We start from the raw sequence: 16559 nt of genomic DNA, 5'->3' as shown, positions 1-16559 counted from the left end.
TCAGGTGATCCACCTGCCTCCACCTCCCAAAGTGCTGAGATTATAGGCGTGAGCCACCATGCCCAGCAACATATATATTTTTCAAATGAATTGAAACATCTTTGATTGCTAACTCACAACATCACTAGGACATCACTTTCCCACATCAGTGGAATCAAATAATCGAATGTGATGTTGAAACAGATACCTAAGGAAGTAACTCATCATGCTATGATTTTTAGTTTTCTTTTAGGTAGTCTGCTGGTTCTTATATAATATAAATCCTTGATACACTAGCTTCTGCATGTCCTATACTGTGTTAACTTATCTGGCACAGAGAAGCTACCTCCTCCATAATCTACTGGGCAGAGGAAATTAACCTGTGAAATTCGCTTGTCTCTAATGATGTATTTTCTATTGACTCAGCTGTCCAACACCAGGATGTGATGGAAGTGGCCACGTGACAGGAAACTATGCGTCTCATCGCAGGTACCCGATGACCTCATGTGCAGTCAGATTTTCATGGTCTTGTTCTATTTTAAATACTTATTCTCACCCTTTCTAGCGGTGTATTATTATCTGAAGCAGGAAATGGAGAGTGAGTTGGTTGAGTTTTTGGTTTATTTGGTTTGTCAGAAATAAAATTATGTGATATAAAAATCATGATTCTTGATCAAAATGGTTTTCTGATCCTGTAGTCCGGGTTGTAAGTGAAAAGTTGAGTTCATGTCAGGCTTCGGTTCTGTGTGGCTTGAGGACTCAGGTGGAATGAGGAATAAATACAACAGAGTGACTCAAATAGACCATTTGCCCCAGGGAAAGTAATACCCTCAATCCTGGGCAAATAACAAATTGAGGCATTCGAAAGATTAAACAGCGCAAAGGGGCTGCTTTAATCTTTCCACCTACTATCTCCATTGATGGGATTTGTCTTCCCTTTGGAAAAGCACCATCACCTGGTTGTGCAGCAGGAACAGACTCTGTATGTGGGTGATCATTGCATCCTGAGCATTAGAGCTGGGGAGTCTCATTGGGCTAAAGTCATTCATTTGATAAACAGAAACTCTGAGCCTACGAAAAACAGTTGAAGTGCCACCAGGCCAGACTGGTGAGAAAAGAAAAGCCAGATTCAAAGCCAGTTATATTTTTCCCCAATCCCCAGTCACCAATAATTTAACGTATGTTCACGACTCAGGACGCCATTTGACTCAGATTTGTATATGTCAGTGTTGTGTTGTGTTTTTTCCCTCATCCCTCTCTAGTGTTTCTGGATGTCCTTTAGCAGATAAGACTCTAAAATCCCTCATGGCTGCCAACTCTCAGGAGCTTAAGTAAGTGCGGGAAGCGTGGCCGGCTTGCCCTTCGTCCACACGGTAGGACCCTCTCGTTCAATGTCCATTCATTGCCCAAGTGATCAGCAACAAGCAGTACGTCCTGCCTGCTGAGATCACAGCAAAGGCACTTTCTCACTAAAGCGCTGGGATGACTGAAACAAAATCACTGTCATTTAATTTAGTTAATTTGCTTGCTTTGGGAGCTTTGTAAGGTATAATATTTTTTAAAAGAGTGATGTAATAAACGCAATACTTTTTTCTGTAAATTTCAGAATCTATGTATTAAATCAGACCTGTGAAGGTGTCACAAAGCATACCTGCCGTTTAATGTTAAGGAAATTGCATAATTCTTAACCTACTGAACATTTTGATTCATACAACTGCCTTTCACTTTGGGTGCCAAAAACAGTTTGGGCTCATTCCTGCCTCATCTACAAGATCTCGAAGTCACATGTATATTAACTTTTACTTAGTGATTTCATTTTTCCTGCTCATCTTCTTTTAATACAAAGTTCTCATTTGTTTATTTTTATATCTTATTATATTACATATAGAACAATAAACGTTTATAATCTACCTTTTACCTCCTTTAGAAATATGATAGGGCATAAATTTTAAAAGATAAAAAATAGGATTAAACAAAACTAATTAATTTTTTTTACAAATAATAAAGCGTTAGAAAAAATGAGTGTTATTACACCTACTGGTAAAACAATATACGTAGGTAGCAACATCAGCGTTCGGTGTCTAAAACACATGTAACATTTCATGTATTATATTTTCTTAGTGTTTTGTTAGTCTTTCACTTTTTCAAGTTGTTTAAAATATTTTTATCTAAAAATTTTAAAAACAAAGTTTATGAAAGAAGATGTGATAATGGACAGATAAGAAAATTTGGAAGCTTAGTACCAAAAATAGTAAAAGAAACTATGAAATATGCTTTTCTCATTTTCTTTCTTTTTTCTTTTTCTTTTCTTTTTTTTTTTTTTTTGAGATGGAGTTTCGGTCTTGTTGCCCAGGTACCCAGGCAGGAGTGCAATGGCATAGTCTTCGGCTCACTGCAACCTCTGCCTCCCAGGTTCAAGAGATTGCCTGTCTCAGCCTCCTGAGTAGCTGGGATGACAGGCATGCAACCACCACACCCGAGTACTTTTTGTATCTTTAGTAGAGACAGAGTTTCACCATGTTGGCCAGGCTGGCCTCGAACTCCTGACCCCAGGTGATCTGCCTGCCTCAGCCTCCCAAACTGCTGGGATTACGTGAGCCACCGTGCCTGACCACTTTTCTCATTTTTGGTGTAAAGTACAATTTACTTTGTCAGTGTGGATTTTAGAAGTCATTTTATTGACTTAGCAGTTTTCTAGACTAAAATGTAAGTAGTAAGTAGAAACTAAGAATTAACAGACTGAAGAGTGAGATGTACCAAAACATCTTACCGAATCAGCTCTACATTTCTACATTGCCACATCTTAATTATAGCTATTGGGTCTCTTAAATATTTTCTCTAAAACTAACTTCTAGAAAAATGTGGGTAATACACTGAAAATATGTAAATTTAGACATCCTATAGCAATACTCATTACTTAATATTTTATGCAGCTTTCCAATAAGTAATGTCTTTGGTTTTTTTCCATAGATATGTTTTTTCCATACAAGAAAATGTCTTCCATGCAAGAAAAATCCAAGAGACATTTTATTGACTTCTTGTTTAGATATTCATGGAGAATGCCCAAAAGCTGTTATTCAACACAGATATTTCCATATCAATATGCTATAAAACCACTTTTTTACTAAAAAATGTTAATAGAGAAAGACCAGCATGTAAAACTTTCTTATTATGGAGAATACGTATTATGTCTTTAAATGGTTGATAAAAGGCTCAATGTAGGTTGCTCTGGTTAGCCGGAAGAGATGCGTGCTCATTTTATATTACATTGGAAAAAAAAAAAGGCATTTATTCCCTATTTTCTGACTCAGACTTGAATATAAATGCATTCTGTGAAAGTTCAGGGGAATTGAATTGAAGAAAAGGGATAGTAAACAGATTTTTCTTTGGATTATCGTTTTTCTCAAATGGAAATTTTGATCTGAACCACAGTGTTCATTCAGAAAAGCAAATATTTTGTGATGGCCTCTAGTTTTTGTTTGTATTTGGGATTTTCTAAAAAAGACAGCAAAAAGGTGAAAGTCTACGTAAACTTTTATATTTAAGAATATTTTGAAACCTATTCCTAATCAGCATTCCTAGTAGAAATTGGATTCCCTGTCGTTTTTCACTTTTCTCATTCCAGATTTAATGGTTGATTGTTGATGTAGTTATTGATGGATTTTCCCCAAAGACTGTTTAACTTGGGCCATGAGGCAGGACAGACCAGGTGCAAATTATTGAGGTTCTTTGGTAATCCCATAAATGTTCCAAGTCTCTGCAGTTCACAAGTATCACTGTTGTTCATCTGAAATCGATGGATTATCATAGTGGCACAGCATATCAGAGAAAATAAATTATTCATAAAAATCATTTGGAGGCCAGGCATAGTGGCTCATGCCTATAATCCCAGCACTTTGGGAGGTCGAGATGGGCAGATCACCTGAGGTCAGGAGTTTGAAATCAGCCTAGCCAACACGGTGAAACCCTGTCTCTACTAAAAATACAAAAATTAGCTGGGTGTGGTGGCGTGTGCCTGTAATCCCAGCTACTTGGGAGGCTGAGGCAGGAGAATCACTTGAACCTGGGAGTTGGAGGTTGCGGTGAGTGAAGATCATAGCATTGCACTGTAGCCTGGCCACAGAGCAAGACTCCATCTCAATAATAATAATAATAATAATTTGGAAAAGTTTTCTTTTTACATAAAAGGTAATAGCTTTGCATGATGTAGACAGAAGTCCAGCAATAAGTTGTGGACTGATTTTTAAGTCGCTTCTATATGAGGTTTAAAAAAAAAAAAGTACAATAAATAACAATTAATCCATTGTCGCTCAGTAGTCATATATCCTAAAAAATATTTAAATTGATTATTAATCAAAACATAATTACGTTTAAGCAAAAACAGTCTCACACAAAAAGCAGCTCATTGTTTTTAGTTATATTTGGCTGTGTGACCCTGCCTACCTCCAAGTGAACTGCAGAGACTTGGAACATTAATGTGATTACCAAAGAACCTAAATAATTGGGGTGTGACCCCCGCTCCCTCCACTACAACTTCTCGGCCCATGCTCTCTTCCTGTGCCTTCCAGGTGTCCAACCCCAGGCTGCGATGGCTCGGGGCACGTGACTGGAAACTATGCTTCCCACAGAAGGTAGGACTAATCCTATTTCTGCGATGTGGAAATGAACTTGTCGACAGCAGTCAGAGAGATCACATAATTTTGTTTTGTTCTTTGTCGGGTCCCTATTTCAGCTTGTCCGGATGCCCTCGTGCAAGAAAAGGTGGTGTCAAAATGACCCCCACCAAGGAAGAAAAAGAAGACCCTGAACTGAAGTAAGTGCAACAGTTGAGACACGGGGGTCAGCTGTCTCTTGTTGGCAAAATGGGAGGGACCTTGGTTGGGATATAATTGAACATAGATTGAGTTTTAGGGAAGGTGTACCCTATTAAATATAAGCATGAGTCAAACTATTTGGTGGTTTGAGAAAAGTTTCCAATTTATAGCTACATTTCCACAGCTCTTTGATAATGCAAAAGATTTTTTTAAACAATAACAGTTTCACACGTTTCTCAATTGTTTTAAAGGAAAGTAGTATTGTGGAAGTGCTATACAGTAATAAATATGGCAGCATTTTCCCCTGAAACTTTAATTTTGCTTAAGGAGAAATTATATCTAAATTGAATTCCTTCCTCTAAGGAAGGTCATGGATGATATATGCAGATATACACGTAGAAATTTAAGTTGTTTTCTCAACAACAGTTCTAAATGCAATATTTAAACATTTAGAAACCCAAATTCCAATTCTATGAGTAATGTGCTATGTAGCATCTGTCAAGGCAGTTAACATGTTATACTTTTGGTCCTTGGAAGCAACATAACATAGTCCTTATGTGATTGGCTCTAGACCTAAAAAGTGTGGGCATGAACTTGGCTCCACTTCTTATAAAATGGGCGGCAAGTTACCTGAGCTCTCTAAGCCTCGTTATTCCTCATCTGCAAAATGGGATAATAATACTCTCTACCCAGTAGATTGTAGTGAATATTAAGTGAGATAATACATGAAAATCGCGTAGCTCAGAGCCTGCTTATGCAATGCTGTTTTGCTAGTTATGTTGGCATCTTTTATTAAAACTCTATAATTGCATGGCTTGTTCTCTGGAGAGCATAGGACTATCACTGTCTTCTTCCCGGCTGGTAATGTCTCTGCTTTCTCTCTAGATGTCCTGTGATAGGGTGTGATGGCCAAGGTCACATATCAGGTAAATACACGTCACACCGCACAGCTTCTGGTTGTCCTCTGGCTGCCAAGAGACAGAAGGAGAATCCTCTCAATGGAGCCTCCCTCTCCTGGAAACTGAACAAGCAAGAGCTACCACATTGTCCCTTGCCAGGCTGCAATGGGCTGGGCCATGTAAATAATGTTTTTGTCACCCACCGAAGGTAACATGAGTTTTCTGTCTTTTTGTTGTAGTGTTGTGATCGGTTGCCACCTAGGCTGCCTTGGGGAGAGGGTTGTGAACAACCCCCTAAAGGTTGTTCACTGTAACAGTTGAGATATCATAACATGAAGTCTTGTTATATAGATATTGGATGAGCATGAAGAATGAAAAATGTTATTTTCTCTATTTCTTAAAATTACTACACAGTTTTCAAGTGCTCTAGAAAATGTAGAGTTGGTTTTATTTGTATTCTAAAATATTGCTTAGGCTGCTATTTCTTAACGGTTCAGTCATTTAATGGTTTACTTCAGTTCCAAGTGGTGATATCTCTTCTATTATGTTATGTAATTGCAAACTTTCACTTTACATATTTATAGAATTCCCTCTGTCTTATGGACTGGCTCAATTTGGGGCCAAAATTGTAGTTACTTTGCTACTGGGAGGGTGTGACTCATCCGCAGCAGCCGGAAAGAAAATGACACAGTGACTGCAAAGTGAGCAGCAGGATACAGGAGATCTGGAAACCCTTTTATAGTTCCCAGTGACTGCGTTCCTTTACCACTGAGGGTCACGCATTCAGCCAAGCCCTTTGTTGGGTAATAGTGATCTTTGTCCAGCTTTTTGGTTCACATTCCACCTAAAGGAAAAGATTAGAAGCTTCCCTACATACTTCTGCCATCAGTGGGGTCTTGTCTCATCTTTTGGGTCACTGTACATGATGCTGGTTTAAAATCCAATGAAGCTTTAGGAAACCATTGATGTTTTGTATATGAGCAGTGTAAACATTGAGCAAAATTGGGGCTTTTTGAGATTTTGCTCATTTCTAAAGATATATATGGATGATATCAGAAAATAAAGCCTTCCAGGAATTGCTTGTTTGAAGGTATTTAAATATTCAGAAGGTATTTAAATATTCATAAACCTGTTTATGGAGAAAACTTGACTTTTTCAAGTGGTTTATTTTTTGATGGTTTTCAAATGTAGACCTATGTCCACAATAGCACACATTATTTTATTCTGAGTTTGAATTATTATTTCATATTCAGGAACTTCACTCACAAATCAAGTGTGCCTAATGGCACATTTACTGTACAGTAGCTTGACTTCCTTGTAATGACCTCAGTAATATCCATATTGATCCTGCTAATGAAATATTAATGCTGTACTGTGGTGAGCACATCCCTCAGTTAGCAATAATGAAGTTATCTTTAAAAATAGTGAAGAAGTTTTAAATGATGATGCCAAGGCTTGGTGAGGATGTGGAGCAACAGATACTCCCACACTCTGTAGGTGGCAGAGCAACTGGTAGTGCCACTTTAAGAAGCAAATTGTCTTTAAAGAGTCAAGTTGAAAACTGAACTATGCACTTGCCCCAGCACACGGCCAGACTTATGCCCAGAGGATCTCTGCCTATGAGAACCCGGAGGTCTGTCTGACCACACCTGAGCAGCGTTGCTCTACCAACTCCACGCTGGGAACAACCTTGGTGCCCACTAACAGTGGAGTGGGGAAATAAGTAGTGCTTATTGGTGGCGGTACATGCTTGTGGTTCCAGCTACTGAGGAGGCTGAGGCAGGACGATTGCTTGAGCCTGGAAGTTTGAGGCTGCAGTGAGCTATGATTGCTCCCCTGCACTCAAGCCTGGTGATAGAACAAGACCCCATCTCTAAAAAAAGAATATCCTTTAAATTGCAAATACACATCATAGGTAGCTGTTTACATATTCTGTATTTCGTAATGAGAGAAAGAAAATTCTGATTTCAAAAATATAGGCTGAAATATTAACGCCAAGGTACTATTTTTTTTCTTTCTTTCTTTTTTCATTTTCTTTTTTTTTTTTTTTTTGAAACAGAATCTCACTCTGTCACCCATGCTGGAGTGCAGTGGCTCAATCTCGGCTCACTGCAACCTCTGCCTCCCCAGTTCAATGATTCTTCTGTCTCAGCCTTCTGAGTGGCTGGGACTACAGGTGCACGCCACCACACCAGGCTAATATTTTATTTTTAGTAGAGGCGGGGTTTTGCCATGTAGGCCAGGGTGGTCTCGAACTCCTGACCTCAGGTGATCTGCCCACCTTGGCCTCCCAAAGTGTTGGGATTACAGGCATGAGCCACCGCACTCAGCCTCCAAGGTTTTATTTTCTAGGACATGGAAAGCAGTGAAGAATGTAGATAAAGGTAATTCAGATTTCAGCATTCTTGACTCAAAAGTTCTCTTGCAATTTAAAATATTTAAGAAATTGGATTTAATTTGGGGTATTCTCTTTAAGGTGGAATACTCTTTCTTTTCTATGTGTAGAATTTAATGGAATTGAATTTCTCTTGTGATTTCAAATATTTAAGAGACTGTATTTAATGTGGGGTATTCTCTTTAAGGTGGAAAACTCTCTCTTTTCTGTGCGTATATTTTATTTTATTTATTTATTTATTTTGAGATGGAGTCTCACTCTTACCCAGGCTGGAGTGCAGGGGTGCTATCTCAGCTCACTGCAACTTCCGCCTCCCAGGTTCAAGCAATTCTCCTGCCTCAGCCTCCCAAGTAGCTGGGACCACCATACCCAGTTAATTTTTTGTATTTTTAGTAGAGACGGAGTTTCACCATGTTGGTCAGGCTGGTCTCAAACTCCTGAACTCAAATGATCCGCCCATCTCGGCCTCCCAAAGTGCTGGGATTACAGGCATGAGCCACTGTGCCAGGCCTATCTGTAGAATTTAATGGAATAATATCGCAAAACGCCTGGCTTATGCCTGGCACACAGTAGGGGTTCAACACAGATGATCGCCTTTCCTGTTTGTGAAGATAATATTAAGCCTATGTGTATATATGCAGGATAACTTATATGACTTGGAATAAAACTCACAACTGACTTTTATATGTTACAAATTTGGTTCTGAAATCTCTGAGGTTCTTCATATTCTTTCCCATCACTTGTTACCTAAAAATAGCTGACACGTATTCAGAGTTCTCGCCCATAGACAGCGCTGTTATAAGTAGCTTGCATGGTTTATTCCTTTAAACCTTTACAAAACCCTGTGAACTACAGGTATTATAACTATCCTCAGTTGATAGAAGATGAAACAAGCACAGGAAAGTTATGGAATTGCTTTGAATACAGGTTGGCATGCTAGAGCCAGTGTCATCCTGCTTCCCCTAAGGTTTGATGATGGGTCCTCACCATGGGCCAGGCACCAAGCTGAGGTGTCACAGGCACCAGTGCGTAGACATTTTCTCAACCAAAATGGGAATAATTACAAAACACACTTTGTAGGATGGTTAAGAACAATTTGACCCACACACTATATCCATATTATATTTATATAATAACTACCTTCAAACCTTGCTTTAAATCTCTATATGACAAAATATTTCCTTTGAAAAAAATAGCAATCTGAGAAGATAACTGAATGTTAAAACACACACACACACTCACACACACACACACAATTATGGATATTTGTAGCTTTAAAATCAGAAGTCCTGTGACTGATAGAACTCATTTAGTGCTGTGCCATATCTTTGTGATTTTATTGAAGCTTAGTAATATATTGTAAGCAATTATGTTCATGACATACATTGTATCACCTGCTATTTTGCTTTAAGAAGGCAGAGGAAGATATAATTTAAAATTGCAGCTGGGCACTGTGGCTCACGCCTGTAATCCCAGCACTTTGGGAGGTCAAGGCGGGCAGATCACTTGAGGTCAGGAGTTCGAGTCCAACCTGGCCAATATGGTGAGACCCTGTCTCTACTAAAAATATAAAAATTAGCCAGATGTGGTGCGCACTTATGATTCCAGCTAGTCAGGAGGCTGAGGCAGGAGAATTGCTTGAGCCCAGGAGGTGGAGGTTGCAGTGAGCCAAATTGTACCAGTGCACTTCAGCGTGGGTGACTTAGTGAGACTCTACCTCAAAAAAAAAATAAAAAATAAAAAATAAAAAGTCCCTCACTATGTCATAATAGAATGGTAATTTTGGTCAAAACCATAGAAAGCACATTTTTTTTTTCTGCCTTTCCAATATGGAGCCAAATACCTCAGCCTCTTAACATCTGCCTTCAAAAGGAAAAAGAACTTTTAAAATGTTTTTCCTGCCCTTTTTTTTTTTTTAATTTAAGATTCATTTTATATTCTGGAAGATACGAAAACTCTACATTGGAAGATACAAAATCAAGTGGCATTTTGGAAGCAAAGCCTCTCTTTCATAACTATGTTCTTTGCTTCTAAGTCATGTAATTATTGATGGAGGCTTCATTAACTTTTCCACAACACTGTGTCACCCTGAAAGTTTTCCGGCGTGTTGTCTGAACAGAGTAGATCCTTTAAGGGTGAGGATCAGAGAAGTTCTAATGAGATATTAATATCCATTATGTTACAAATGGACTTACTAAAGGTCACCTTTGAATATCCAGTTTGCCAAATAAATATTCATGATTATTTTCTCAGAATACAATATGTGACATAAAACAAGACAGACGTGCAAACTCCCCGTAAAACAGATAATGAAACCTTTATAGGCCACAATTGACAGTGAGAAGCTTCTGAAAATAGAAGACACAGTTTCCAAGTTGAGTTTGTGCTTTTCTTTATTTTCTTTTTCTGTGTAGAAAAATGTATAGCTTATCAAATTAGGCACACTACATACCCTTTTCTATATATGTAATAGCATATGTCTATTATTTTTTATATTTCATAGACTCAGTGTAGAATAATTAGTATTCTTGAAAAAATACAGTAATTAAGCACACATTTATTAAGGGCTTTGCTTCAGAAATATTTTCTTTCACTCTGCCAAATATCCCAAGCTTCAGGGTGAAATGATTGCTTTATAGATGAGTTGTAACTAACTTTCTGTGGAGAAAAAGACTTTAAATGACTGATTATGCTCATCACTATTTTGATCTAAAAATTGTTTCTATGAAAACGCAGCAAGATTGCAAAAGAATTAATGGCTGGATAGAACAACAAAATTATCTGATCATAAATGATGAAAAACAAGTTTTCTTCAATGTTGTCATTTATCATGCTGGTGCAATTTAAATAAAACAGATGACATTAAGGGAAAGAAACCCTGCTGAAGAGTGCCACTACTAAATGGAAAGGGTTATAAACACCACTGCAATGTAATAGACTGCCTCTGCAGTGATTGCATCTGAATACACTTGTGGCAGCTCCTCTTATTCTCCTTCCAGGGTACAGATTTTTTTTTTTTTAAATGAAAAATGTTGTAAAAATTAAATAAAAAAATTAAATACATTCCCATAACCAAACTGAATTTGCCGTGGGGGCATGGGATAGGGCTTTATTTTGGCTTGTATTAAGTAATTCTATAAAGATCAAGGAACACTTTATATAAAGGCAGGAAGAACTGCTTTATTACTCATGGAATTTTGACTAATTGGGAACAATTCTTATTCATAATATATATGTACAATTTCACATTTACAGAAAATAAAGTAACCACTACTAAACAAAAGAACTTACTTAAAAGCAGATGAATAGCAATTTAACAAAATAAATTAAATAATAATTGTGTATCAGCAGTAACTATTTGTATCTTGATTTAAGGAAAGAAAGCAAAACATTTTACATTATTTGAGGGCATTTTGCCTTTGCTTTAGTGGGTGTGTATTCATTACTCTCTACAAAGAGACTATGGGTTATAATGTAATTAATCGACAACAAAAACACAAATAGTAGGTTGTGAATAAAACATCTTAATGTTTATAAGAAATAATATACATCTCATACATTAGTACAATTTCTATTTTCACAGCTTATCTGGATGTCCTCTCAATGCACAAGCTATCAAAAAGGGCAAGGTTTCTGAAGAACTCATGACCATCAAGCTCAAAGCAACCGGGGGTAAGAGCGCAGGGCTGGCTGTCACCACCTCCACCAGGGTGTAGACCCTGGCTCCCTAAAGGGTTTCGTGTGTCAAAGTATTCACTAGGTGGGAAGTGTAATTTTAATGTACAAGAAGAAAGGTTTCCTCAGATTTGAACTAAAATTATAACTGTTTAAAACCAATTTTTTGGTGTCTTCCTTATTTTTAAATAAGGAGTGATCTCCAACAGAGAAAGTCAGGCAGTGAGGTATGATGGGTTAAGATACACTGGTGGTTGGCAGGGCATGCTGGTTCATGCCCGTAATCCCAGCACTTTGGGAGGCCAGGTATAGAGGATTGCTTGAGGTCAGGAGTTTGTGACCAGCCTGGGCAACACAGCCAGACCGCATCTCTTTAAAAAAAAAAAAAAAAAAAATTAGCCCAGTGTGGTGGTGCACACCTGTAGTCACAGTTACTCTGGAAGCTGAGATGGGAGGATTGTAGAGACCAGGAGCCCAGGATCGAGGCTGATGTGGTAAGATATGATAGTGCCATTGTACTCCAGCCTGGGCGACAGCAAGAGAACCTATCTCTAAACAAAACAACAGCAACAAAGATACACTAGTGGAAGTTGTGTCCTTCAGTCTCTCTCACATGTGTGTGTTCTCTCTCTCATGTGTGTTTGTGTGTACGTGTGTGTGTGTATGTGCACATTTTTCTGGTATAAATCCGCTATAAAAATTCAGGAAGCAATTTCTAGCATCTGTATTTGAATCCTTCAATTGTGTTCTTCTGTGCTCAACATGATATTTTTATAGAGATTCTGGAAGGTTTGGATTTAGCATCCAGATCTTTACCTAAGTCTACATTTCCCTAGATACTTCCTTAGTGTCAATCCGCTTTGCGAGTTCAGAGATACAGTTTCTGAGTTCTCTGTTTGGATCCTCCAATTTTCCTTTGATTCTTGGATGCATTTCTTGAGATTTCTAATCAGCATTATCTGGGGCCTGTGTTGTTTTCCATCAAAGATCATTCCAAAGCATTTGAGAAACAATGGCAGAGCAATTATTTTGCTCTGGAGACTTTATTTGATGGCATCTTTGGCACATGACTCGAATTGAGCTGGGGACTTTCACTGTTGTTACTTTCCCTGAAGCTCAATCTTTTTAACTTGTGTGTGTGATTTTTAAAAAGCAGATATGCGGTATCCAAGGGAGGGAAAGCACTCGAGCTTCCTACTGTTTCCCTCCGAGGCCTTCATCTGCTTTATTTAAAGCGGTCCTTGGCGGGGGTGCTCTCTCTCCGTGGGTCCTCACCGCTAAGCGCCGAAGGAGGGGAGTGTACACGCAGAGGAGGAATGAAGGCCCGGCTGCCTCCTCCCGTCTTTCCAACATTCACATGCTCAGTAAAAGAGCTTTTCCCTAGATGTTCTGACTCCTCCTTGGAAATACTCCCCATTCCCTAAATACCTCTAAGTACATATGCAGTGACATTGGGACAATTTAATATGTATTTATTTATCGTCCCATTTCAAATAGTATTTAAAGAATAAGGACTGCAAAGCTACATGAACTTTTTTTTAAATGCTGGTTAAAAATTTCATTCGGCCAGGTGCAGTGGCTCACGCCTGTAATCCCAGCACTTTGGGAGGCCGAGGTGGGCCGATCACAAGGTCAGGAGATCAAGACCATACTAGCCAACACGGGGAAACCCTATCTCTACTAAAAATACAAAAAAAAAATTATCCGGGTGTGGCGGCACGCACCTGTAGTCCCAGCTACTCGGGAGGCTGAGGCAGGAAATTGCTTGAACGCTGGAGGCAGAGGTTGCAGTGAGCCAAGAAAGCACCACCGCACTCCAGCCTGGGCAACAGAGTGAGACTCTGTCTCAAAACAAAACAAAAAGAAATTAATTCAAAATTGAGACAAAGGAAAGTTGAAGGTAAGAATGCAAGAAGGAGCAAGCCTGAGGACACTAAGACGTGTGTGAAGAGTCATTTCTCCCTGGGTAAATAAGGATCGCAAATTTGACCTTACCTTTTAGAAACCAACAACAGAAGAAAGCTATAATCGCCATGTGGATCACGTGGTAGTAAGTAAATTCAGAGCAAAACTCCTTCTGGAACCCAGTGCATGAAGAAAATATTTCCTATGAATTCTCATTAGGAGAACACCAATACCATCCATACTCTAAACAGAATATAAATTACAAGGCCACTCCTAACAAAGATAAAAACAAAACAGTCCTCTGGCATCATTACATCAAATTGTGATGGAGCTTTGCAGGGGGCCAGCAGCAGGTGGTCTGTCGGAACCCACAACAGACTTGCACAGAGACCCAGGAGCAGCAGGGCTGCGCACATACACTTCAAAGGGTCCCTGTACGTCTAGCATCTTCAGCTGAGCTTTCAAAGAATATAGAGCAGCAGCGAGCTGGATTGAACCCATTGACAAGTGTGAGGGTGCAGTCATTCTATGTGGACAGGTAACTAACTGGAAAAGTACACGTTTTACAATCCGAGAAAGTAGAGGCTGATGCTCTGAAAAGCTTAAGAACTTACCATGACTTTGCGTGAGAAAAAGCCCACCTGAATTCAGGTCAGTGATTCGTTGAAGGTCAAGAAGGACCTAAAGTGATTTGGGGGTCTTCTCTAACAATGCTGTGTCTCATGATCCCTTACCTTAGAGTGAGGCCACAATGATTGTTCTCTGGATGATATTTAAAGTAGATGTAAACGAACACACCTTCAGACATTAAAAATATCAAATCACATTGCAATGAAATATAAAGTGCATATGGCTTTAACTTTAGCATACTATATTAATTTAAACTAGGTACAAATCATTCATGCAATTAGTTGAATTAGATAATATTTTAGGGGAATATTATGCACAAGCCAGTTTAAACATGGAGGGTCTATATCAAAAAATGTGTACATTAATTTTAGAATAATTGATCCTTAGTTCTCCATCCTTACCATAATTAAATTGCCACGTTAATTTTTAAAGACCTTTACTAGTCCTTGATAATAAAATTAGGCCATCTGTATAAGAAAGAATGCTAGTCCTTCTGTGCTTTGTAGAAACAAGCAGAAGTTGTGATAATTGGTCTATGTATATGGTCTTGCACTTAGGAGCTCCTTCTAGCTCTTCTCATGTGACAAAATAGTGTGTCCTAAACATTGTTATATATCATTTCTTTCTGGATATTAACTCTCTTCACTTCTTTAGTAACTAAATAGCCAAATTTACATTAATTCATTTTCCCATAAATAAAAAAAAGTACAATTTTGTGGTGTAAACACAATTTAAAAATCAAAGTTCAGCCGGGCGCAGTGGCTCACACCTGTAATCCCAGAACTTTGGGAGACTGAGCAGGGTGGATCACAAGGTTAGGAGTTCAAAACCAGCCTGGACAACATGGTAAAACCTCATCTCTACTAAAAATACAACAACAACAACAACAACAACCAAACAAACAAACAAACAAAATTAACCGGGCGCTGTGGCAGGCGCCTGTAATCCCAGCTACTCAGGAGGATGAGGTGGGAGAATCGCTTGAAGTCAGAGGGCAGAGGTTGCAGTGAGCCGAGATCAAACCACTGCATTCCAACTTGGGCAACAGAGTGAGACTCCATCTCAAAAAATAAATAAATAAATAAATAAAAGTTCACTCAAGAAATATAATAGAATTTGTTTGAAATATGGTAGAATTACTTCATTTGTATAATATGAAAAAACGTAACTATAGGACTTAAAACCTCTTATAAGTTGAGAATACCTGCTCTATACAGGTATATACATAACTTGCATAATTATACAGAATATAAAGAAAATATAATATATGACATAATCCCCAAATATACAAATTAGGCACAGATTAGTACCAACTAAACATTAGAATTATTAAATGAAAAGAAAGCATAATCTCTTGCTTTTACATAGATGAATTATATAAAGAATCAAAGTCGCTGAAGAGTAAGTAAAATATTTAGCGGAGGCTAGGCGCAGTGGCTCACGCCTGTAATCCCAGCACTTTGGGAGGCAAGGTGGGTGAATCACAAGGTCAAGAGATGGAGACCATCCTGGCCAACGTGATGAAACTCTGTCTTTACTAAAAATAAAAACATCAGCTGGGCATGGTGGCGCACACCTGTAGTTCCAGCTATTCAGGAGGCTGAGGCAGGAGAATTGCTTGAACCTGGGAGGCAAAGGTTGCAGTGAGCCAAGATCATGCTACTGCACTCCAGCCTGGCGACAGAGTGAGACTCTGTCTCAATAATAATAATAGTTATTATTATTATTGTTAGTGGATAGTTTATATGGTTTCCTTGATCATCAGCCATACCTAGCTAGTCCAACACCCTACTAGAAGTATATCTGTAAACATCAGGGCACACATTTTACTGATACTTCCAAAACAGATGAAACATCTATGAATAAAGATAACATTTTCATGGCTAAAAGAACATATTCTGGAACCAGAGAGCTTATGTTTGAATCCCTGCTGTACCACTTACTTTGTACCTTGGCTTCCCATGCATACTTTGAGGTAATAAATGTTTCTATCTCATGGTTTTTAAATGAGGATCATATGAGTTAATATTCGGAAGTGCAGAGTGAAATCCAAAGGTTTTTAAAGACTGTGTGCATAGAGAGAAGTTTGACGGATAAGTGACTCAGTGGAAACAGATAAAGTGATATGTTAACAGGAAACATTACAAAGAAATTGGTTGCATTTATCCTGTGGCTATAATAGCTCCCCAGATCCCAGAAATTATAATAAAAACATTAATTCTTTCATTGATTAATTCTATGAGCATGTATGGGGAGCCTGTT

General features: G+C 38.4%; 1 protein-coding gene across 4 annotated transcripts in view; it reads left to right on the top strand.

Moving 5' to 3' along the window:
* ST18 (ST18 C2H2C-type zinc finger transcription factor) overlaps positions 1-16559 on the top strand; it is a 137091-nt gene that overhangs the window by 110135 nt on the left and 10397 nt on the right. For 3 of the 4 annotated variants that reach the window (XM_038000511.2, XM_008000616.3, XM_073018081.1), the window contains 6 exons: positions 406-468; positions 1242-1310; positions 4548-4610; positions 4712-4792; positions 5679-5900; positions 11671-11759. In XM_038000511.2, coding sequence (XP_037856439.1) covers positions 406-468; positions 1242-1310; positions 4548-4610; positions 4712-4792; positions 5679-5900; positions 11671-11759 — 587 coding nt within the window. The other variant, XM_038000518.2, reaches the window with a different exon arrangement.

Source organism: Chlorocebus sabaeus, chromosome 8, assembly GCF_047675955.1.
Source record: "Chlorocebus sabaeus isolate Y175 chromosome 8, mChlSab1.0.hap1, whole genome shotgun sequence".
Taxonomy (NCBI): domain Eukaryota; kingdom Metazoa; phylum Chordata; class Mammalia; order Primates; family Cercopithecidae; genus Chlorocebus; species Chlorocebus sabaeus.
This window is presented reverse-complemented; position numbering and strand designations above follow the sequence as displayed.